The following is a 24,614-nucleotide window of genomic DNA, read 5'->3' on the forward strand; positions in this document are numbered from 1 at the left end:
GATGCTCGCCAAGTCACGCTCCACTTGATCCGCCCATCGTGCTCTCTGCGCTCCACGCCGTCTTGTGTCAACCGGATCTATCGCGAACGCCAATTTTTCAGGGTTGTTGTCCAGCATTCTTGCAACATGCCCCGCCCATCGTATCCTGGCTTGGTGGCTTTGGCCACCTTCTGGATGCTAAGTTCGCCGTAAAGTGCAGCGAGCTCGTGGTTCATCCTTCTCCGCTACCGTTCTCCTGCACACCGCCGAAGATCGTCCTTAGCACGCGTCGCTCGAAAACTCCGAGTGCTTGCAGGTCCTCCTCGAGCATCGTCTATATCTCGTGTCCGTAGAGGACCTCCGGCCTTGTAAGCGTTTTGTACATGGTGCATTTGGTGCGTGGGTGAATCTTTTTCGACCGCAGCTTCTTCCGGAGCCCGTAGTAGGCCCGACTTCCGCTGATGATGCGCCTTCAAATTTCACGACTCACGTTGTTGTCAGCCGTCAGTAAGGATCCGAGGTAGACGAATTCCTCCACCACCTCGAAAGTATCCCCGTCTATCGTAACATTACTACCCAGACGGATCCGGTCGTGTTCGGTTCCGCCTACCAGCATGTACTTTGTTTTTGAGGCATTCACCACCAGTCCGACCTTTGCTGCTTCGCGCTTCAGGCGGGTGTACAGCTCTGCCACCGTTCCAAATGTTCTAGCGATAATGTCCATGTCGTCCGCAAAGCACACAAATTGATCAGATTTTGTGAAAATCGTACCCCGGATGTTGAGCCCGGCTCGTCGCATCACACCTTCCAGAGCGATCGCAGCGATTGTCGCAGTTCCCGGCGAGATTCGAATGAACTAGATAGTTCACCCGAAACTCTTACGCAGTTTTGCACACCGTCCATCGTTGCTTTAATCAGTCTAGTCAGCTTCCCAGGAAAGCCGTTTTCATCCATGATTCTCCATAGATCTGCGCGGTTGATAATGTCGTATGCCGCTTTGATGTCGATGAACAGGTGATGCGTTGGGACCTGATATTCACGGCATTTCTGGAGGATTTGCCGAATGGTAAAGATCTGGTCCGTTGTCGACCGGCCGTCGATGAAGCTGGCTTGATAACTTCCCACAAACTAATTCGTTTAAGGTGACAGACGATGGAAGATGATCTGAGATAGCACTTAGGCAGCATTCAAAATAGTGATCGCTCTGAAGTTCTCACATTCCAAATGATCGTCTTTTTTATGAATGGGGACCCTTTTCTGGGAATGGAGATTACCCTTTCTTTCCACTCCTCCGGTAGCTGTTCGGTTTCCCAGATCCTGACTATCAGCCAGTTCAGGCAGATGGCCAACTTTTCTAGGCTCATCTTGATGAGTTCAGCTGCGATACCATCCTTACTTTTGTTGGTTTTGAGCTGATGAATGGCATCCTTAACTTCCCTCTACATGGGAGATGGATCATTTCCGTCGTCGTTTCCTCCGTTGCCGTGGTCACCCATGCCTACGTTCTCCATGCCATTCAGGTGCTGATCGAAGTGCTGCTACCACATTTCAATCACGTCACGTCCGTCCGTCACGAGGCTTCAGATCTTATCCCGGCACATTTCGGCTCGCGGTTCGAAGCCGTTGCGGGATGCGTTGAGCTTCTGGAAGAACTTGTTCGATTTCTTCGCTCTCTGTTTCTTCCAGGCGGCGCTTTTTCTCCCAAAAGAGGCAGGTCTGCTGTTTCCGCTTCTGTTTGTAACGTTTCACGTTCTGTCGGGTCCCTGCTGCAGCATTACCGCCCGTGCTGCGTTCTTCTCCTCCAAAACCGTTCTGCACTCTTCGTTGATTCATTCGTTCTGTCGAATCCATTACACACGCCCGATGGTGTTCTCGGTTGCGTCGTTGATGGCTGATTTCACTGTACTCCAGCAGTTCTCTAGAGGGGCCTCATCGAACTTGCCCTCGTCTGGCAAATTCGGATGAAAACCTTCAAATATTTCAGAAAGCTTCCCGGAGGAATTTCAAACATTGTTTATTACTAGGAGCTATTTTTTTTTTTTTTTCACAAATTCTGAGTTGAATTTTCTCGAAATCAAGTAATGACTGCATGTTTGCATGCTTGAGTATCTACTTATGTATTTGACAATAAAAAGTTCTCCAACTCGAAGGAATCTTGTGAATTCACATCACTTGATTTTTTTAATTTTCAATTGCTGAGAAAGCTGACTACATTTGAAAATACACCACTATATTCCTGAGTTGTACTATTTCTATTAAAGATATTTTTGAAATTGTTTTTTTTTGCATTTCTCACCAGTCTTATTTGAGTTCTTGTGACCAAGCATCTCAGGTGCTGAAGAACCCCCTTTTAAAATACTAGTAAAACATATGGTGTGAGATATCAAGTGTTCGTAAATGTTGACAGTTCGTTTTATTTTGCTCGATTTTGTTCAAGAATATGTATAGCACAAACACGAATTTAATAAAAATGAGGGCGACACTAACTTAGATACATTGAATACCAGATTTGCCACAGTTGTGTCAAATAGTGGGCTTTTAAAAGCTTCTGCTAAGCTTATTTTCAGCCGTTTATCATAGAAACATAAGTCTTTTTAGGGAGCCAAAATGTTGTTCTCAAGCAGGGATGCCAGATGATTTTTTGAAAAAACTGTATCGCACTTCTCATAAATCTGTATCCCATACAAAATTTGGGCGATAAATCTGTAACCCATACAAAAATAAAATTGCCCCTGTTGCTCAAAAATCTGTATTCCATATAAAACGAAATCTGTATGGATGCTCAAAAATCTGTATAAAACAGATAAATCTGTATATATGGCATCCCTGTTCTCAAGCTCCAAGGGGGCGAAACCTCCTAAAAGATTAGGAAACACTGCTGTAGCAGTTACACCAGAAATTTGTCTACGATGTTCAACCAGGAATTCCCCAAGAATTCTATCAGGAATTTCTCTAGGAATTCCAGCGCGAATTCCCGCAAAAACCCCCCAAGAATTCCCCAACTTGAGTTTCTCCGGTAATTTCTCTAGAGTTTTCACAGGTTTTCTGGAAAAAAGCATTGAACGAATTCCGGGTGGACCGCAATGCGAAATTCATTGGAAAAATCTTTAATAACTTCCTGGATGAACTCTAGAAATAGTTCCTGTGAAACTCGTCACAAAATTTTCGGAGGAACCTCTGAAGAAATCTCCGAAAATACTACATAAGAAATTTCTAGGGAATCATCTTGAGAAATGTTCTCCTTCGCAAGAATGAAATACTCTTGAGCTTGAACTCAAGCTTAAGCTTGATATACCGTTCATAGTTACTACATGATAAAAATTTTAAACGCTCGATTCAGGGGAAAAATCCCTGACCTATTCAACAACCTAATCAACATGCATAAAATGATTTTCCCTTGAATTCGCAATACTGTCAGTGTTGACTTGAGAATCAAAACAAACGTAATGGAGATATCAACTGAAAATCACTTCGATTTGCACTAAAGTACAAAACAGTACGTAATCCAAGTGGAAACCTGTTGATTTGATAATGACTGTTTAGGCATGAAAGTAAATATAGATGACAGATGGTAGGAAGTGTTTCGCTTCGATTCGCACCTCTCCAGCAGATGTAAAATTATGTGATGGTAAAGAAGGTAATCATGACTCTCAAGGTCCTGGACCAGGACTCCTGGTATTTGTAAGATCTAAATACTGGTCGCAGTGGCTCATCCGAACAGAAAAAGGTCCTGGTATCGAATCTAAGTGAGGGACGCATTGTTTTTTTTTTTAATTCTTGGTTTGAAATTAAAACATTAGGCCATATGAATAAAACTGAGTAAATACTCTTTACTCAGATCTCTGTGAAGTTTCACAGATTTGCTACACGGCTTCACATAGATTTAGTAAAGAGTAGTTACTCAACTTTATTCATATGGCCTATTGTCATGTTTTTCTCCAAATGATATTTAGTTGATATGAAACTTATTGAACAGTAGTGCCATTTCAAGTGCTAATCAGTTCATTTCAGCGTGCTGATTTTTTACCATGTACTCCAGTATTGCCAGATTAGCTTCACTCACACAAGAAACTAATGAGATAACTGCTTTAACAGGCATCTTCAGTGTACATATAAGTCTTGATGATCTTCCATTTTTAAGCAATAATGGCGTAAGCTACGTCGGGTTGTTGGTCAATTTGGAGAGGGTAGTTCTGATTGCAAACTCTTGCCTACTTCAGGTCGTTGAGTTGAAACTATCATAACTCAATTTTTTAAGAATTATTTTAAAAAGTTTTTTTAAATTAGCTTTTGCTCTTTCGACAGCGTCTGAGATAGTTATTGTTTTGTTCCACCTTAAGATTTTTGATTTGTTAATTTTCGATTAACTGAAGCATTGTGAGTTCCATATCGTTGCGCTGAAGAGGGAGAGAGGGGAAGGTGCTAATCCTCCATGCAGTTCAGAAAATGTAGGCCGCCCAGTATATATCAAACCCCAAATACATATCAATGGCAGAATGCTGGAAAGCATTCAGAAATATCAAATAAAAACATATCCCAGCCCAAAAGCAAAGTCGTTAAAACTGGATATCACCAGTCATAAATTGTCCAAAATGAATTTTATCCGAAATAAATCTATTTTTTTCTGTAATCACATTTGGAATCTTTCCGCCGCGTATTTTCCCTCGAACTTTCTCACTTTTTTATCTGTCAACTCCTCCCCAGCCACTACTAAAAGCACTGCGCGCCAAGCCAACAACAACGGGGCGACATTCGGCACATTGCCCAAAAAATCGAACCTGCTGATGGCGTCCGACTACGACGACGGCGACGACGCAGAGGCTGCTTTCGCATGTGACTACCTACTATTTCGAGACTTTTCCGTTCCTGTCTGTTGTCGCTCATCCTCATGTTTTATGGTTCCTCGGAGCACAACTCAACTCTGCTTGTTGGTTGGCGGCATTTGGGGTTCCGCTTTCCAAAGGCATTTCTTCCACCTCGTTCGACGCCAAAAGTTACATAAACCAGAAAACTAGTAAGGAACCTCCGGGAATCGGTTACGTAACCGATGGCAGGCGGGCGGTCTAGTGAAGGTGGTGTCACCCATCTCGCTGTCTTTCGGGGCGTAAGAAAAACGGCTACGACAGACAGTCTTGAGGTTTTTTCCTCTCTGTGGATTCCGGGTTCGTGGGCCGATAAAAAATGTTGCAAGAACTGGCATCTTGAATTTGTTTTTGGCTTTTGTTTGGGGTACCCAGGATAGGTTTTTTTTTGTTTTTTAGACTTTGAATTTTTTTTTGAGCCTACACAGAATTGAAAAAACTTTAAACCAACAGTCTTTGTATTTTTTATTGAGTACATTTTTAATGAATGGTTTTATCAATCCGTAGTCTTTAAAAAAAAAACAGATTAATCCACTTAGTGGTGATAGCGCCTTTCTCGTCAAATATGTACTCATGATCATTCCGCCGACGCAATCAATCTTGCCTTAGAGTCAGTGATCAGCCCCAAATCTCAAAATCATCATCGAATTGGGCCACTTATTCCGACGTTTTGTTCAACGTATAGGCAGAGCTAAAAATATCGGTCCTCTCAGTTGACTGCTTGACCACCTTCACTTGAGGCCGATCCATACAAAGATGACAATTTCAAGCTAGGATATAACTTTTTTCGCAGATCGCTGTGAGGTCTTCGACAAAGTTTTTTCTGCATACTTTAGGCTATATTTTATTATCATTGGTTACAAGGTACATGTAAAATTTGTAATGTAGTTATTTGTATTGCCAATTCTAAATCCCATTCAAATTTCAAGCACATTACAGAGGTCGCCCTCCAGTCGCATCAAAATTTTGCGCAGTAATTATACCGATTTGGTAAAACGAAATATTTTGCATGTTATGAATTTAGATGTTAATTTACCAATTTACCCTTTCGTTGCTTAAAAAAATATTCCCATGCTTAAGGTGAAACTGGAAGCATTTCCTCAATATTTTCAAAATCGGCTTTCGTACACTTGTATAGTGTGGATCAAGGTAACCATTTTTTTGTGAAATTTTGTTTGAAAATGGTTTTTGCAAAAATGAAAAACATTTTCCCCCAGGAAAAAAAATCAGGAGATACCTTGATCCATACTCTACATGTATACGAAAACCGATTTTGAAAATATTGCTTCGTTATTTTATTAAAAATCAAAAACTAAAAAGTGAGGAAATAGATTCAGTTTCGCCTTAATGGCTTGCAATAAAAAAAGCTCAAAATCGCATATTTTGCCCTATAAATATAATAAAGACACATTAGTTTCCACTTGAGACAAAACAGAAATGTTGCGCTGTGCTATTGATAGATTTTGCCATTTCATAGCACGTTAATATGTTAGTAGTTTTTTTTTTAAAGTTCCAATAAACATTACTCAGTGTGGGGCAGTGCTGAAAATTTCATTTCATCATATCGAAATTCAATCACCTACAGCTCATTTTATAAGCTGAATCTGAGAATATGGTATATGAAAAACTTGTGCGGCTAGACCAGTTCTGCAAGAAAGTCACGGAAAAACCGCTATGTTTTGAATATTTAAGATAAATGTCACGGACTACCTACATACCCAAGAAACATTTGCCTATTTAATAAACTTCTCTTATGCGAAATAGCACAGCTACACGCTGAATAGTTGCCGAGCTATCTGGGTATGCAGCTGCTACGCAAACACTGTTCAAGCAAATCTGGAGAATTTATTCAGTTATGGATCATTTATTGGCAAGTAACATATGTTGTAGATGCAATTGTTCAGCTTTCAATTGTGCTTATTTATAATAATGGATTAGCTGTGAAGTTGTTTATTCCAAGCCGATTTGTTTTTCTTCAGCCAATATTCAGCTGTTGAATTTCCCAAACAAGCTATATTATAATTGAATAACGTTGGCTTAAAACTTTTATTAAATGTGGGTTTGAAACTTCATTTCCAAATGTTTTGAAAGCATTTTGAAATTATTGAATCGTTTAAAAGCATTTCATTTTGTTCAAGCACACTTTATCCAATTACGGTACAACTATTATTCAATATAAAAATTATCAAAAAATATGGCTGATGTAAATATAACCAACTTTTCGATACACATAATAATCAAGGTAATGTGTTTTGCTAATCGGTGCAATTGGAAAATGTTATAGTTGTTTTATTTTAAAGTAATTACTTTAGTGAGATTTGAACTTACCACCGTCGATCCATAAGCGCCTGCATACCATCTGCGTTATCCAAGGTGTTGACGTAACCAGTGATTAAACACATATAAAAGCTAGACAAGATTGAATAATTGTTGTGGTAAACTTTAGTTCAGCTTCCCATTACTCCCATTCCCCACTCGCAAACACACAAGCTGATTAAAACATTGATATACAATCGGTTAAAAACTGAACAAGTAGTTATTACCACTGTGATAAACATTTTCTGTTCTGTCTGCACTGCCCTATGTTTTGAGTTTGACGTATATAGCGCTTGATCAGCAACGATTCCACTTATGACGCGCGCTCATTCGCATTGTTGTCAACAATTGCTACACGTCTCCGCAACCGCGCAGCTGCTCGTTCAAAAATGGATCAATCGAAAGGTAATATGATGGAAAACTAAACAAATTTTAACTATTTTCTAATTCAATGATATTTGATTCCAGATTATTTTGTTGTTGCCCAAACTAAGGAGGCGGGGAAGCATGTTCTCACCGCAGTTCCGTGTCGATGGATCCGAGACGGGTGTCTCTTTTGGCCTGGCAAAAATGCGAACAAATTGAGAAAGAATCTCACCTCAGAACCAAGCGCCGGTTGGAGTAAGATTGCGTGCAGCATCAAAAGGAAGTACATCCCGTCCTACGAGGAAGCGGAGGCAGAAGCCGCCGAGCTTTCCGGACAAAATACGGAGAGTTCCGATGCAGCACCGCGGAGGAAGAAACAAAAAAGAGCGACGAAAGATGACACAAGCCGCCGATTTGATTTTAATCATCTAGTTCCCGGCGAGGCTCCTGGAGACGGTATGTTTTTGTGTGTTGTTTTACCTTTCTTATGCTACACATTGAAAATTCACTTTCCAGGAAATTCGAGTACCTTCAGCACGACAAGCAACCTGCTCTGCAGCACCGAGCCGGAACCTACCGGAACAGAAATGAACACCCAAGTCGTCGGTGAAGCTCAAAACCAACCTGGTCCATCTCACAACTTTCTCTGCACTGCAAATGCAAATCCGGTGGAAAACGCCTTCTCCACACAGCCGGTTCCCGACCAGCCCGTTTATGTTACGACAGTTCCTCTTCCCGAATCAGCACAACACGCATCGGATGAAATTCAGGCGATTGCGACGGAGGGAGAATACGTGTATTTCCAACAGGTATTTTAATGTTTGTTGCATTATATTTGTTTTTTTAATTGATAGTGTATGTTGTACATTACAGCCAACTATTGACGTGGACTACATCGTTAGGGCCGTGACGGACAAAATCGAGGCGGAATGCTCCAAAATGAAGCAGGAAATACTCGCGGCTGTTGGGTCTATGATGGCAACGTTAAAAAGCGACATGGACGTTAAAATTGCAGCGGCTTTGCGTGCGCAAGGAAACCCGTCTGACGAGAATGATGACTTCAAATTCTCTCCAGTGTCAAGCATCGAAGCTATCCATGAGCTGGAGAAGCATCTGGCAGATGAAACCTACGCAAAGCGTTTCGTAAGTTTCTTTCTATTATAATTTTCATATTGATTATCGCGTAACACGATAGCCCTGTTCAATGAAGTAGATTGAACATTCTTGAAGTTGCTGCATCCTGCTCTTATCCATTTGTTGACGAATAAGTAAGAGCAGGATGTAGAAACTGCAACAATGTTCAAGCTACTTCATTGAACAGGACTAATATGTGCATAAAATTCGTGTTCAACTACTAAGGTTTAACTTGCTCGAAGTTGCTGCATTCTGCTCGTACCCGTTTGTTAACAAATGGGTAAGAGCAAGATGCAGCCAATTCGAACAAGTTCAACCTGCGTTGTTGAACAGGACTAATATTTACTACATTTTCCGCTGCTACATTTCGATTAACAAATAACTAATTCATTTTTACAGACTTCTTACATGAAAAAGATCGTCGGATTTGTTGGTGACAACTGCAACGGGATGAACATTTCGTACACGCTGGTGGATCATTTTTTCGAACGAAGTGTCATGATGAAATGTTCGTGGAGTGGCGCTAGTCGCAGTTCTGCCATCAAATTGGCAATCAAAAACTGTAGCAATATCCTGGACACATTCTTCGCAATCGTTCGTAGTGTGAATATGACTTTCTCCAGGCAGCTTCTTGAGCATTTCTTCAAACAAGTAACAAGGAATGCCAAGAAGAGAAGCGAAGCCAAAGGTTTGCGCCAACCAACCATACATCGAAGGGCAAAACGATCTAACAAAGCGCAAGTTAAAGGTAATTTTTACAGATCAAATTCTATTACAATTGATTAAATTTTTGCTTTTTTTTCAGCGGCTGTTGCTTCGAATCAAAGTTGCGGAAGTGGCAGAACACCATCGACGACAGACGATGATTCACAATCAAGTAAATCATCCAACAGTGAAATGTCGGACAGCGAGATGCTAATCAGCAAGGTGGAAAATTGTGAGCCTGACATCAGCTCGTCGTAATGATGTAAGTCACATTAGTCAAGTTCTGTGAATTCTGTATTGACTATCAAGACTTACTTGTTTTTGTTTTCAGTATGAAGATTTCGTTTTAATTTGTTCTTTCATCTTCTGTATGAATATTTGATTTTACTTTGTTTAGACCTTTGATATTCATGTTTATATTTTTATACCCTTTTCTATATTGCTCTTTCGCTTTGCGATTTAAAATGCAAACAGGTGGACTAACACTGTTCAAAATGTGAAGAAAATCGCAGAAGTCAATAAACGCTGTTCGAAACCATCAAAATAATTGTTTATTTACTCATTCTTACAAAAATGTGTGTAGCAAAGGCACAAAAACGTGATAGTTGTCTTTATAGGATACTATTACATATTTACATACAACGTCTGTTGGGCGATAGAGTTTTAAGCGATTGGTTACAGTTATGTTTGCTTTATAAATGCCCAAATACGACGATCGAATTGGTAGCACAAAAAAATCCTTAGGTAATGCCACGGGAACACCTTTTATGACAATTTGATTTTGTTCGTTGCAGGTAGCATCAATCATTTTGACAATTTCATTTTGATTTGATAAGAACCATGAATTTTCAAACGACTGATTTAACAGGAGCCCTTCGCGAATGGAACAATTTACCTTGGCATTTCGTTTGAACAAGTTCGGAAATGATAACTTGGTTGTTTCTTGAGGAAGAATCAGAGTACTTTTCTCAAGGATTCTATTTGCCACTTGTTCCAAACAGTTATTTCCTTGTCGTAGGCATTTTTTCAACTGAGATAAATAGTTTTCAAATGGATATGCGGATATGGAATCCAATGATCCGAACCTTTCGACGTCAGATACCACATGTTCCAAATTGTGTATATTACTGGTGATATACTCTTCCCCGTAAATATTTTTGAATTCTTCGATGAATTTTTCAAAAAGTGTTTGGGCTAAAGGTCTCAAACTGGCATAGAAATTCGAGGAACAAATCGTTACCGCGGTGAACAAAAGGAGAAAATGGTTGTATACCGTTTCATCTACTATATCGCTCAACACTACGATGCCAATATAATTCAAAAACGTTCGCCATTCAGTGCCTTTCCAAAATGCCAAGCAATCCATAGGTCTCATTTTACGGTGAAATTCACAAGGTAGCTTGATGTTGGTAATTCTCTCCGACAGTTGTTGGATTTGAAATGCACGCAGTTTTCCGAAAAATCCCAAAGCACCATCCCTCCAACCAGTCAGAAGTTTTTTCATCACGCCAAGATCGAAGAGATGGAGAGAATCGGCTACAACAAAATCTTTGATCATGTCAACCTCAGCAATTCTCAGGATAGGGGATTCTTCACCATTATGATGTTTGCCATACATTTTATTGCGGAATTTCTCATCAGTTCTAGGTGCGCAGTGCAATGATGGAAAGACGACTGTCCGTGAGACATGTGAATATTCACCATGTATCGTACATTTTAGGCAACCATTTTTGCTGTTGAAGTTTACGACACCTGAAACATTAAATAGTAAAATCAATAAACTCTTACAATTTAGAAAATAATGGAGTTATGTAAGTAATGTGTTTTGAATCTTCAACGTATAGACACAAACCTTTAACGAAAGCTCGTGCAGGAGAATCACAAATAAAACATCTAATTTTTATGTCGATTTTGTAGCCGTTCATAGTGAATCCATTTTGCAAAATGAGAATGATTTCGTTGACAAATGGTGTCAGAAAGTCATTTACGTTTGTGGGTTTGGATTTCCCGAAGAAAATACCAACGGGCATTGGTTTTAGGCTGGGGAAACCGTAGACATTACACAAAATAGGCCATAATTGGAATTTTGAACTTTTGTGTATCGGTAGACCGTCTATATTGACGTTGATGCTTATGGAGATGTTTTCAGCCAGCTCATCGAACCAATGTTCTAAACACTTTTGGAGTCCAAAATGCCAATATTTTCCACCTGCCATTTCGATACACAATCGACCCGTGTCTTGTGGGGTATCGAGTAATGTCCGAGGATCCGCAGGCAATCGCGTGTCGTTGTACTGGTATCTCATAATTTGTAGTAGATCTTTCAATGCTCGATGAGTAATATTGTGGCGTAAAGACCATGCCTTCATCGAAAATTTGACATCCTTTTCATCAGGTTCAGTGAAGACTTCCATAACTTCTACAGGGTCTTCATCATCATATGAAACCTCAGCAGTGTGCTCACTTGAATCCGAAGCATCGCTTTGATATTCCATATACGCGGGATTTTCATACACTTCATACTGCAGATCTACAAATTAAAAATAGTTTCATATTTATGCTTGATACAATAAAAGTTGACAAATTACTTGGAGTTGATTGAAGAGTTAATTCGCCGAATTTGTTTTCGTATCCAGGACTTATCGTATGATCAGTTTGATCATTTTTTGCATTATATGTAACTGTGGAACTAATGTTTTTAACAATTTTCTCGTATTTTTCTCGCATGCGTTTCAGATTTCTATGGAATGATCCACTTTTTTTGTATTTTTTGTAAATTTTCTCCATTTTTGTACAAAAACCCAAAAACGAACCGTCTTGCAACACGTACTATTGGAAAAGAAACAAGAGAACTGAATTAGGGAATAATCACAATCATGTTAAGTGATTGTTCTGTATTTATGTATTTTTTGAACAAATTGTATAAGAACGCTTGATGCACTTTAGAAGTGCATTAACGGAAGCTAAACATTTTTTGTTTGAATAACAGCGCACTTCATTGCCATTATTCACAATATGTTGATCATTAGCTTAAGAAAATGATATAGTAGCTTCAGTAGAACTTGTTGTTCAACGAATTGACGATAGCTCAACAAAAGAGTTTTTATTAGTTGCAGAAGCTTTTACGCAGTTAATAGATCAGCTTTGCATAGGTTGTAGAACAGAGATCATTCTCTTTGCATTTGAAGAGGTTTAATCAGCTTGTAATTCAAACACTAGTATTTTGTGGAACAATAGCTTTTGGATGAGCTATAATAAGTTTTATTACAATAGCGATTCAACATATAATTTAATCAGCCTGGAATGCTATTATTAAGCTATTCTTAAACCTATGTGTTTCTTAAAAGCATCCAATTGTTTCTTGGGTAGTCTGGCATCACTGCTCTATGTATGTAAATGCAAACGGTATTCGGTCCTCAGTTTTGTTCAAATTTTTAGCATACTTGACATCGAAAAATCGTTGTGCTGTGTTTTTTTGTGCATCAAACGTGATAAGTGATACGTCTTCGCGTTAATTCTCGTCCGTGTGTTGTTCTGCCGTGAATTATATCACTATCTGCGAGTGGCGATGTGTTTTGTTTATTTGTTTGTGGAAGCTTACCGACCCACACACACACCGCCCGAATATTTATCTGCTATTCGACGCCTATCGGTGGGTATCGCAAACTCCGATCGCAAGCTCTGCAGCGCGTGTGCTTTCAAGTGATCATCACACCGATACAAGTATTTGGAGTACGCAACAGAGGTGATATACACAGCCAGCCATATAGATCTGCTTCGATCGCATTTCGTATACGTGTGCGCAGTGTGTGATTAGGACGGTTGAATTTTCTGCTGACGGAAACAAATTTTGCCACTCGATTAGTTCAAAAACATCGACATGGCCGCCGCTTGTGACCGCTACGCAAAGGCAATCAAACGAACCGACGACATAATCACATGTATGCACACTAAGATTCAAATGTTCCAGCTCAGTAATTTTTTCACTGAGTTCAGTATTTTTTCCATCTTTTTACTGAGTTTTCAACAGCAGATTTATTTCGGTACACTCGGTAATCGTATGTACCGTTCACCAGTAACGATATTTACCGTGCTTCAGTAACTTTTGACAGTTTGTGAGCTGAGCTCGGTAACTCATTTACAGAATATCCGCAAAATAAATAACCGAGCGTACCGAGTTAAATCTGCTGTTGAGAACTCAGTAAAAAGATGGTGAAAATACCGAGCTGATCTTAGTGTGTGGGATTCTGCGAGCATGTTGTACATCTAAAGTGCATGAACATGGAGAAGACTTTCGCTAAGTCGGTTACCGATATACCTAATTGGCATTGAATGTGCGATGAATGCACGAAGCTAATGAAAATTGCACGTTTTCGAAACACTGTCTCCTCCATTGGCCATACAATGAATGAGATTACCAAAAAACAGGAAGCCGCCAATGCTGAACTGAAAAACGAACTGGCTAAGCATAGTCAGCAAATTGCCCAGCTGTCAGAACGCATCAATGCCGCTACTCCTAATCTACCAGTTTCAGCAATCCGTCGCTCGACAAAACGCCGGCGAAATGACAATGTTCCTCAAGTCGCTAAGCCGCTTCTCGGCGGAACAAAACCTACCGAGGAAGCAAACGTGGTGACTGTAGCACCGCTAGTTCCATTATTTTGGATATACTTCTCACGCTTACACCCAAGTGTGAAGTCAGACGTTGTGGAGAAATTGACAAGAGATGGTTTGCACTGCGAAACAGCAAAGGCGATTCCGCTCGTTAAGATGGGCGTAGACGTGAACTCATTAAACTTCATTTCGTACAAAGTTGGCGTCGACCAAAAGTATCGTGCAGCAGCGCTTGATCCGTCTTCGTGGCCAAAGGGAGTTCTGTTCCGAGAATTCGAGGATACTCGTGCCAATAATTATTGGATGCCCGACCCCAGTACTCCGTCAATCATTATCACTTCAGACATTGTAGAAACGCCAGCCTCCATGGACACCCAAGACTACTGACGCTTGAATTTGTTCAACTCAGGCCGCAGCAGCGGTCCCACTTCTAGCAGCCAATTATTGTCGTCAAACAAGCTTTCTTCAACGTTCGTCAACCAACTGGGATGCACGCCTGTAAGTCCTGTGGATTCATCTCAACATCGCAACCTACTCTTCAATCAACTCTCGCCGGGATGCACTTGCGAAAGCCTCATGGAGGACCCTGATCCGCCCGAAGCAGTCGCGCCGCCCAACGTTTACTGTCAAACATCTGCCATTCAACACTCTACGAGCTCCAGTCATCAGAGTCATCCCGGCCCTGTTTTCGTGGCAAGGGAAAGGGTCTTCCAAACTCCACACGCAGGCAAGTATCCGATCGATTCGTCAATTCCCCCACCTGAAGCTTGTCCAGTTTTCAGTAATACGCATGCCGAGGCTCCGAATGTTTACGATCCACCCTGTTCTGCTGAGACAGTTTCACCCACGCACAGCAGTCTCCAGATGGAATCTTCCGTACGAAGTGCAGCTGTCGTTGAACGAAATCTCATATCACCGGACGGTTTTCTTTCGGTATACTACCAAAACGTCAGAGGATTGCGCACCAAAACTACAACGCTTCGCCGGATTCTATCAAGCTGCGACTATGATGTAGTTGTACTAACCGAAACCTGGCTTCAACCAGGCATTGCTGATAGCGAAATTGCATCCGACTATCATATTTTTCGTTGTGATCGGAGTGCGAACACAAGCGAGCTTTCAAGAGGTGGTGGTGTACTTATTGCCGTAAAGTCAATCCATCGCTGCAGTTCAGTTTCATTGAGTGATTGCGACCACCTCGAACAGGTTGTAGTTCACATTAAACTGGAACGCCGATCACTTTCCATAGTTTCCATTTATCTACGTCCCAACTCTGACACTGCAAAGTATATCGCTCATTCGAACGCCGTTCAAGCTGTGTGTGATACGCTAGCGGACACAGACATCGTTCTAGTTTTGGGTGACTATAATCTTCCAAACCTCCATTGGCAGTATGACGACGATATTAACGGATACCTACCAATGAATGCTACAACGGAACAGGAGATTGCTCTAACTGAGGCGATTTCCACTTGCGGTCTCGTTCAAATGAATTCTATCAGTAATCACAATAGCAGAATTCTTGATCTGGCATTCTTGAACACTACTGATTGTACGGAGCTTATTGATCCACCCCTACCACTTTTAAGAATAGATGGACATCATAAACCATTTATTCTCAGGCTAGATTCTCGGTTTATTATTGACGAGCCGAAGGATGTAATGGAATTTGACTTTCGAAGGAGCGATGTTAGTCTACTTCGCAATAAAATATCAACTATCGACTGGAATCAACACCTAAACCGTTCGACGGTAGACGAGACTGTTGCCGTATTTTATGACACGTTGCAAGGTATATTTGAAGAATGCGTGCCTCGCCGAAGGAATATTCCAGAAGCCGTCACTCGTAAACCATGGTGGCAGCCGAACTTCGCCGTATGCGCAACAAGCTCCGGAAAGTGAGGAACCGATTCTTTTGCGAACGGTCCGACGAGAATAGGAACGTGTTTCGTCTTATCGAAAGTGATTATAACGATTTACTTGCATCGACCTACGAGAGCTATGTTAACAGGCTCCAGTCCAACATAAAGCAAAATCCGTCTTCATTTTGGGCATTCGTCAGATCACTGAAATAGTCAAAACGTACTCCTTGTAATGTTCAAGGGGCGAACAGCGAACTCGACCATAGAAACTGCAACCCTTTTTGCCGATTTCTTCAGAAGCGTCTATTCTACCACCTCTCTCACCAGTAACAGATCCACGGCTCTCCCATCGTATGACATGAATTTGCCGAATTTCCGATTTTCCACCAGAGAAGTATTAGTGCTTTTGCAAGGCCTTGATGCCTCAAAAGGTTCTGGTGTTGACGGACTGCCACCTTCAGTAATCAAAAGTTGCGCTATCGAGTTGGTTAATCCAATAACTATAATGTTCAATCGTTCCCTTGCTGAAGGCACATTTCCGACCATGTCGAAAACCGCCAGAATGATACCGATCCACAAAGCAGGAGCTATTAACAACGTAGTAAATTATCGTGGAATTTCGATACTGTGCTGCCTCGGAAAAGTCTTCGAAACCGCTGTCCATCGTGTCTTGTACAATGCTGCGAAACCAATCATCAACGAATTTCAGCACGGATTTGTTGAACACCGCTCCACAACCTCAAATTTGATGGTTTACGTCAACACGCTCTTTCCTGCAATGGAATCCCGAACCCAAGTAGACTCAGTGTACGTAGATTTTTCGAAAGCCTTCGATTTGGTTCCGCATAGTCGTATAATCGAAAAACTAACACAACTGGGTTTCCCGAGTTGGATTGTCATCTGGCTGAAGTCGTATCTCACTAATCGTAGAGCATTCGTTCAAATTGGTCATGAGGTTCTCTGGTGTGACGAAAACGGGATGCGTGTTAACATAACAAAATGCAAAGTGATCACCTTTACCCGCAGTCAATCGCCAATTCGATACTCCTACAAAATTGGCACTGATTTACTCGAACGGGTTGATTCCATTCGCGACCTAGGAGTGATTATGGACAGTCAGTTGAGGTTCAATGAGCACGTCGAGCTGACAGCAGCCAAGGCACGGTCAGTGCTAGGTTTTATTCGTCGCCACGCAACATTCATCACTGACATCTACGCTTTAAAGGCTCTCTACTGCAGTCTGGTTCGTAGCATACTTGAATATGCCGCACCAGTCTGGGCACCTCATCATGCTACGCAAATTCTGAAACTGGAGCGGATACAGAGGTTTTTCATCAAATTTGCCCTTCGGCAGCTTCCGAGGACGAATCTAGAAGATTTGCCACCATACATCTCACGTTGTCAATTGATCGACCTGGAAACGCTTGCTAATAGACGTATCAAATTGCAGCGTGTGTTTATATTTGATTTACTCACGAATCGCATAGATTGCTCTGCACTACTTCAAAACATAAATGTCCACGTTCCACCACGAATCCTTCGAAGTTATGATGCGCTTTTTCTTCCAGTTCACAGGACGGATTATGGGTTCTACAGTCCTTTTAATGTTTGTATTCGTGCATTTAATTCAGTTTTTTATTGCTTTTTTCACAGAAAATTTTCGATGCTTCGTTGAATTTCATGACGTTTTCTTTTAGCGACGGCTTCTGCGATACAGCAAACCGCCAAGTTCCACACTAACACAGCAAGAAAACGGTCAATATTTACTTAATACACGTGCATTTTCAGCGAAATGCTCTATTTGCATGAAAACAATCCACTCTCACAACTAACGAATGACCGCCGTCAAATATCAGGATTACCAACTCTCCGGCGAATGTTGTCATGTCTCTGTGCCGCCGAATCTGGCGCTGGGTCTTCGGCGCGGAAACCCAAAGGTGGGAATAAAATTTTGGGGTTTGCGCGCAATATCTGTTTGACTTTGATGTAAGTAAGAATATGTTTGTAAGTAGGATTAAGAATATAGGTTGAGAAACAGTCTGTACGATGTTTATCGAAGACCAAGAAATAAATAAATAAATAAATAAATAAATAAATAAAATGCCAAATGATATTCACCGTGAATATCATTGGCATTTTTCGAAGGTAGTCCGTGACATTTACCTTAAATATTCGAAAAATATCGATTTTTGCGTGACTTTCTTGCAGAACTGGTCTAGCCGCACAAGTTTTTCATATACCATATTCTCAGATTCAGCTTCTAAATTGAGCTGTAGGTGATTGAATTTCGATATGATGAAATGAATTTTTGGGGTGTGAATATAGTTTACTGTTATTCCCCGTGTGTGTCCGTCCCCTAGCAAGCAGCAGTGACAGCCAGTACCATGACGATGGTGTTAGTTTGAAGCTGCCTCATTTAGGAGTTTTGTCGGAGCAAGTCGCCTTCTTCGTGTGGTTCTACTGTAGTTTGCTAAGATGACGGGGAACGGATTGATCCACCCAACTAACAATTGCAAGTCACAAACAAGCAAGCTTGCTGAATTGTTGCTTAATAATGGTAATGATAGCTGAACTAAAATTATGCTCTACACATTACTGTTTAAATGATTTTTCAATTGAGAATGTAGTCGATGTTCGACTTTCCTCATCGGTATCAACAATGATAAATTAAAGCACTTTTCAAAAGTTTAACAAGAAATTTATTCGACAAGCATTGATTCCTTAACAAAAGAGTTTAACAAAACATTTGTCTGCATCTTATTAAGCTGATGTATCAATAAGCATATGCTCCTGAACAATGTGCCTTTCACTTGTCAAATAAACACCTTCAGCCCGTCATAGTTTGACTCGGAACTTTGTTCGGATTATGGGATAAATCATGGCTAAAACTGTTTAGACAACCAAGTTATTAAAAAACCATTATTTTAAACGAATCACATAAAATAAAACAGAATAGAATTATATATGTAGTTTAACCTTAACATTGAGTGCCAAGAGACGTAATGAACGTAAAAATGAGACATTTCTTTATTATTATTAGTCTGTAAAAGATATCTTGTACCTTGATTATTATATGTTTTATCTTCCGCAGCAGTTCGATTTTACGAGACGCTTGGATCGATGCATTTGACATTTCAATGCTGTCTGTTAACTGAATATTGTTCCCACAGTCACCTAGACAACCAAACAACATTCAGAAGTCGACACATTTCAAGTATCCCTAAACATCCTTATGCACAATTTCTTCAACACAACATCAAGATTCCATGACAAAAGCATATATAAAAAAATTGCTTAACGGACCTTCGACTAAGCATGAGTAGATTACCTGAACAGATGCTGTGAATGCACCATGTCCAAGACCACACCGCACCACATATTGTCATACATTTTTAAAGATCGATATTTAATAATAAAAATAAAAACATATTCATATCGCAATTAGTACGTCTGGAAACAATATCTTCAATAAGAACCAACACTTTTTGGCCGCATTCGATACAAGTTTTCTCACCGTGCGATAAAAATACTGACAGCGGAATCAGAATGGAAAACACGTGTTTTGGGCTGAACAGCTGTTGAGTATAAGGCGTTGTTCAGTTGATTACCACGTGCTGTGCTAATTCACCACTGCTGAACACAAGTTCAGGAGTGATCATTATTGAGTCATGGGAAGATTATGTTTTGCTTTGGGTGCTGCATCTCACCATCTCTAGGATGGCGCAGATAGGAAGGCATGCGGCTGGCAATCGACAGGTCTCGAGTTCTAATCCGGATTTAGGTAATTTTATATGTAATTCTCATTTCATAATAGGTGTTCTCAACATGAGAGCAAATAATTACTCTCGTGAGAGTTCAACATTTTTGCATTTTATTTATTTTCTATCATTTTTGCCAAAGCTGAATAACAACTTTCCTGTACATTTGTAAAACGCTTTGAACAACAAAAAATTAAGTTGGTGCACAACATGATGCTTTATAACTTCTCCAAATTTGTGTAAACAAAACCCGAACAAAGGTTGTACGTGAAAATAATTCAAATGTTATTCAACATTATGCTGAATAAATTCGTCATAATGGTGCCTGTTAAATGAGTGATTGTTAGTTGGGCAGTGAGTTACGCAATATTCACACTCAAAAATCTCAGTTTGTGTGACGTTTCTAGTTCAATGTGAGCCACTTAAGCTACTTGGGCACCCGCGTCAATTCCCGGCACCTCACAGCAAAACAAATCAAAGTATTGTGGATTTATCGGCTACTTGTATTCTACTGGTCGTTTCAGTATGGGCTCCAAAGTAGCCGTTTTATAAAAAGAGTAACTTAAAAATGTATTTAAATAGTTTTATTGTCTGCGCTATTCCTCGTTGCCACTAGCTACTCAGCGACGTTCAGTTTTTGACAATCAAGTTGATTTTTATATGAAAACGTCTACTTTGTAACGGCTACTTAAGTAGCCGGTAAAATAGAAATAGCCGGTAAATCCATAATATCACTTGCCGCATATTTTCCAAACGCACTTCCGTAGGGAATCATCTCCCACAATATCTCCGCAACGGGATCCACAGTCACACACACAGTCCACAGCTACACGTTCACTCTGAAACCGCACAACTGCTCAACACGCTAGTTTGAGAATACCCAATAAATGGGGCTTAAGTACCCATTTTTTGATTCAGTACTGAGCTGTCAGAAAAAGAGTATTTTTCTGAAAACAAATAATGGGTATTTAAGCCCCATTATGAAGTTTGCCTTCTGAATTCAATTATGCGTAAATAGTACGCATATTAGTTGTGAAAATTTCATGACCGCCATATTTGTTTTAACTTAGTATTTTTGTGGCTCTCGCTGGATATCAAATTTGATAAAAAAAAATGGCAGACAATTAAACGTTCCATAATAAATACAAAATTTCCCATAAATAATTCGAAAAGTCCCAGTGAAGAAACAGGGGTGTAAGCAGTCATAAATTACAAAAGTTCCATAAACAAATAAAAAAGTGCATAAATAAATCAAAAGTTTCCATAAATAATTGATTTTGGAGCAATTAAAAAAGTCAAAAATGCAATGAATAAATCAATTGTTGCAATAAAAAAAGCCATTTTTCCCACCAAATAATTTCGAATTTTCCATAAATAAATCCGATTTTTCTATAATAAATTACAAAATTCACAATGAAAAAATATCGAAAAAGCAATAAAAAATTCAAAAAATGCAATAAAAAATGACTAAATTACCCATGAAAAACAAATGCAGGAAAGTATGAGGCAGTGAAATGCTGAATCGCACTTATATGACTGTAACGACTGAAAAGCCTGCCTAACTATGATTGCAATTTACCGAGCAATTGCTTGCTGTCCGAACTCGCTATCGCTCGTCGGACCTAAAAAAGGGATAACATCTATGTTTGCATTATACCGGGCAAATTCTTGGATCTGTGGTTTGCCTAGAACCGAATCGATGCAGTTGCGGTCCATCGGATATCGGAAACTTCGGCGGCCTTCTGCCGCCTCAGTTCCTCAATCCTCTATGCGGCTTCGCCGCATGGTCTATGTATTTTTTTTTTGGCTCAAAATGCATTTACGTTTATTGCTCGTTTTTTGACATTTATTGATAATTTATATTTTCATTCATTGCACTTTTTAAATTATTTATTGCTTTTTCGATATTTTTTTATTGTGAATTTTCTAATTTATTATGGAAAAACCGGATTTATTTATGGAAAATTCGAAGTTATTTGGTGGGAAAAATGACTTTTTTTATTGCAACAGTTAATTTATTCATTGCATTTTTGACTTTTTTAATTGCTCAAAAATCAATTATTTATGGAAACTTTTGATTTATTTATGCATTTTTTTATTTGTTTATGGAACTTTTGTAATTTATGACTGCTTACACCCCTGTTTCTTCACTGGCACTTTCGGAATTATTTATGAAGAATGATCACTTTCTTATGAGTCGTTTATATTTTAGCCAAAAAAAAATATCTACGTATCGACAGGAAGCAGCAGCAAGCATCCCAATAACCCGTAAGTAGTATCGATGAACCTTTTAGTAAGTTGTTTTTAGTAAAACTCGTTTTTCATTGCAGATGACTGCAGTCATGAGTTCTTCGAGAGAAGTTGCGGCAATTTGCAAACAGTATGAATGTACAGAAACCAACAAGGAAATTGGCCGGAACAGTTCTTGGAGAACAGCAGTGGATGCGGAAAAATAATAAATACGATATTTTATACTGCTATAGAAATATACAATCATTTTTACAGATAGTCTTTTAAATCTTATTATTGTCATTTTCTTCTAACATCATTTTGATAATCCTAACCTCAAACTGCAAAATCGTTCCCGAAGTAATGGGTCATTTTTACCCATTTTATATGAAAACATCAAGAGTTAAAAATACCCATTTTTTGAAGTTCGAGATGAATACCCATTAATGGGTAAACGGCAAATACCCATTAAATGGGTTGAGCCACTTTAGTTCGAAATGGGTACTAAAGTACTCATTAATGGGTATTCTCAAACTAGCGTGAAAATAACGATTACGCACAGACGAGTGCACTTCGTCAACACAAAGATGGATGCCGAAGTGATTTCCCATTTTATTTTGCTGGAAGTTCGACACTGGTGCCGGGAATTGGCGCTGGACTAGGGGCAGTCAACTAGTTCAAAATCAACTTTCCGACAGAAAATCTTCACAACAATCACTGTTAGCAACAAGTTCACGCAATAAGGTATCTGATTCAGATGGAAGAAGTGGACGAAAACGGTTGATTCATTCTAAATTTAGGTAATGCACAATTTTGTTTACCTGTAGTGCCGGGAATGGGGTCAAAAATCCTATCCGCATAAAACTATTAGGTATGTAACCAAAAAAATGTAACCCCTTTTTTCTTTTTCTAAAACAAAATATGTAGGCCGCTTCCAATCAAAGTCGTCAATCAGAGATTCAGAGTCAGCCACCCGGGCGCACATTTTTCGCACGTCATAAATTCGAACGCCCATCAATTGCGCGCCATCGAAAGAAGAGACACACCCACGCCACACGATTTGCCGCAAGTCGTTTTCCAAAGCATCTTCGGAAGAAAACCGCATCTTTGGGCTGATTCGCGACAAGCGTGGTATACCGCGGTGTGGGTGGCGGTTGGGGATGGAACAAGAAGTTTGTGCTTCCGGCGAAGCATGTATTTTTCTTTTCCTTAGCTGAAATGTGGCTTGAATTTGGAATTAGCTTCGATTCGAAGTTTTCTGAAGATTTCACCAAAGAGCTCCCAGCGCCGCGTCGCGTCGTGTCTCGCGAATCGTGGGTTTGGGAGCCAGGGGGTATTCCTACATTCTGTGCTGCTGTACTTGGTTGTTTGTGGGAGTGTTGAACCAACCGTTGGTTGCTCTTCGCATAACATCATGGAATACGTCAAGCAGCGGACTTTGACGTGGGGTTTGCTTGATCAGGTGGGTGCAATCATTGGCAATGTTTTGTCAAATCATCAGCATTTTGCTTCCATTGCGGTTGCTGCTAATTTGAAAACAAACTCTAGATGCAATTGAATTGTATGTTGATTGTATGCCAGTCAATCCTTTAGCACCGCAACGCCCGTTAAAGATTAAATTCAAAACATCGTAGTCAACGAAGTCAACGATGACCACGCCAAACGAGAGACATGAACCTCAATACCTCGATCTACATGACATTCCGTAACACTGGAGATATTGTGCGTTTAGCACTAAATTGATTTCCGAAAAAACTTCATTGACTTCCGCTGCCTTTCCTATGCGTTAAACATTACGTCGGAAGTAGTGCGCTGTATAGCAAACCAGATTTACTGTACAGCGCACTACTTCCGACGTTATGTTTAACGCATAGGAAAGGCAGCGGAAGTCAATGAAGTTTTTTCGGAAATCAATTTAGTGCTAAACGCACAATAGTCCATTTTACGAGCCGATTTTATGAATGAATTTTGACCGGAGGTAGCGTCCAATTACCCGTGAAAATCAATATCATCATCAACATTGTTGTCACTTCGTAAAATGGCTCATTGGAAACAAGACATTAGAGATGAGAGATGAGGGTTGTGAATTTAGAAATGAGAGATGAGAGTTGAGAGATGTGAAATGAGAGAAGAGAGATGAGCTATGAGATATGCGAGATGAAAGATGAGAGGTGAGACAAGAGAGATGGGAGATGTGAGATGAGAGATGAGGGATGAGAGATGAAAAATCATATATTAGAGGTTGAGCGATGGGAAATGAGAGATAAGAGATGAAAAATCAGATATTAAAGATGAGAGATGAGAGATGAGAGAGAGAGAGATGCGAATTCAGAAATGAGAGATAAATGATGAGAGATGAGTGATGAGAGGCGAGATATGAGAGATGCGAGATGAAAGATGATAGAGGAGAGATAAGATATGAAAGATAAGAGGTTAGACAAAAGAGATGGGAGATGAGAAATGAGAGATGGGAATTAAAAATAGAGCGATGGAATATGAGATGAGAGTTGAGAGGTGAGAGATAAGAGTTGAGTGATGAGAGATGAGAGATTACAGAAAGGAAATCAAATATTGGAGATGAGAGATAGGAGATGAGAGATGAGAGCTGAGGGATGCGAATTTGGAAATTAGAGATGAGAAAGGAAATTAGAAATTAGCTGAGAGATGAGGGATTATAGATGAGAGATGAAAGATGATGATGATGATGATGAGATATTAGAGTTAAGAAATTAAAGATGGGAGATGAGAAATGAGAGCTGAGAAATGAGAGATATGAGATAAAAATACCC

The 24,614-nt window shown here is 39.9% G+C and overlaps 1 protein-coding gene across 2 annotated transcripts; it reads left to right on the forward strand.

Moving 5' to 3' along the window:
• The first annotated feature begins 7,447 nt into the window (after positions 1-7,447).
• On the forward strand, positions 7,448-9,608 carry LOC115258706 (uncharacterized). 2 transcript variants are annotated; one of them, XM_062847480.1, is made up of 5 exons: positions 7,448-7,562; positions 7,626-7,979; positions 8,040-8,332; positions 8,397-8,666; positions 9,057-9,608. In XM_062847480.1, the coding sequence occupies exons 1-5, from the start codon at positions 7,547-7,549 to the stop codon at positions 9,441-9,443; spliced, it is 1,320 nt and encodes a 439-aa protein (XP_062703464.1). In that variant the 5' UTR covers positions 7,448-7,546; the 3' UTR covers positions 9,444-9,608. The 2 variants fall into 2 exon arrangements, with proteins under 2 accessions (XP_062703464.1, XP_062703463.1); XM_062847479.1 differs by having other exon boundaries at positions 7,626-8,332.
• Positions 9,609-24,614: the final 15,006 nt, after the last annotated feature.

This window comes from Aedes albopictus, chromosome 2 (genome assembly GCF_035046485.1).
Source record: "Aedes albopictus strain Foshan chromosome 2, AalbF5, whole genome shotgun sequence".
NCBI lineage: Eukaryota > Metazoa > Arthropoda > Insecta > Diptera > Culicidae > Aedes > Aedes albopictus.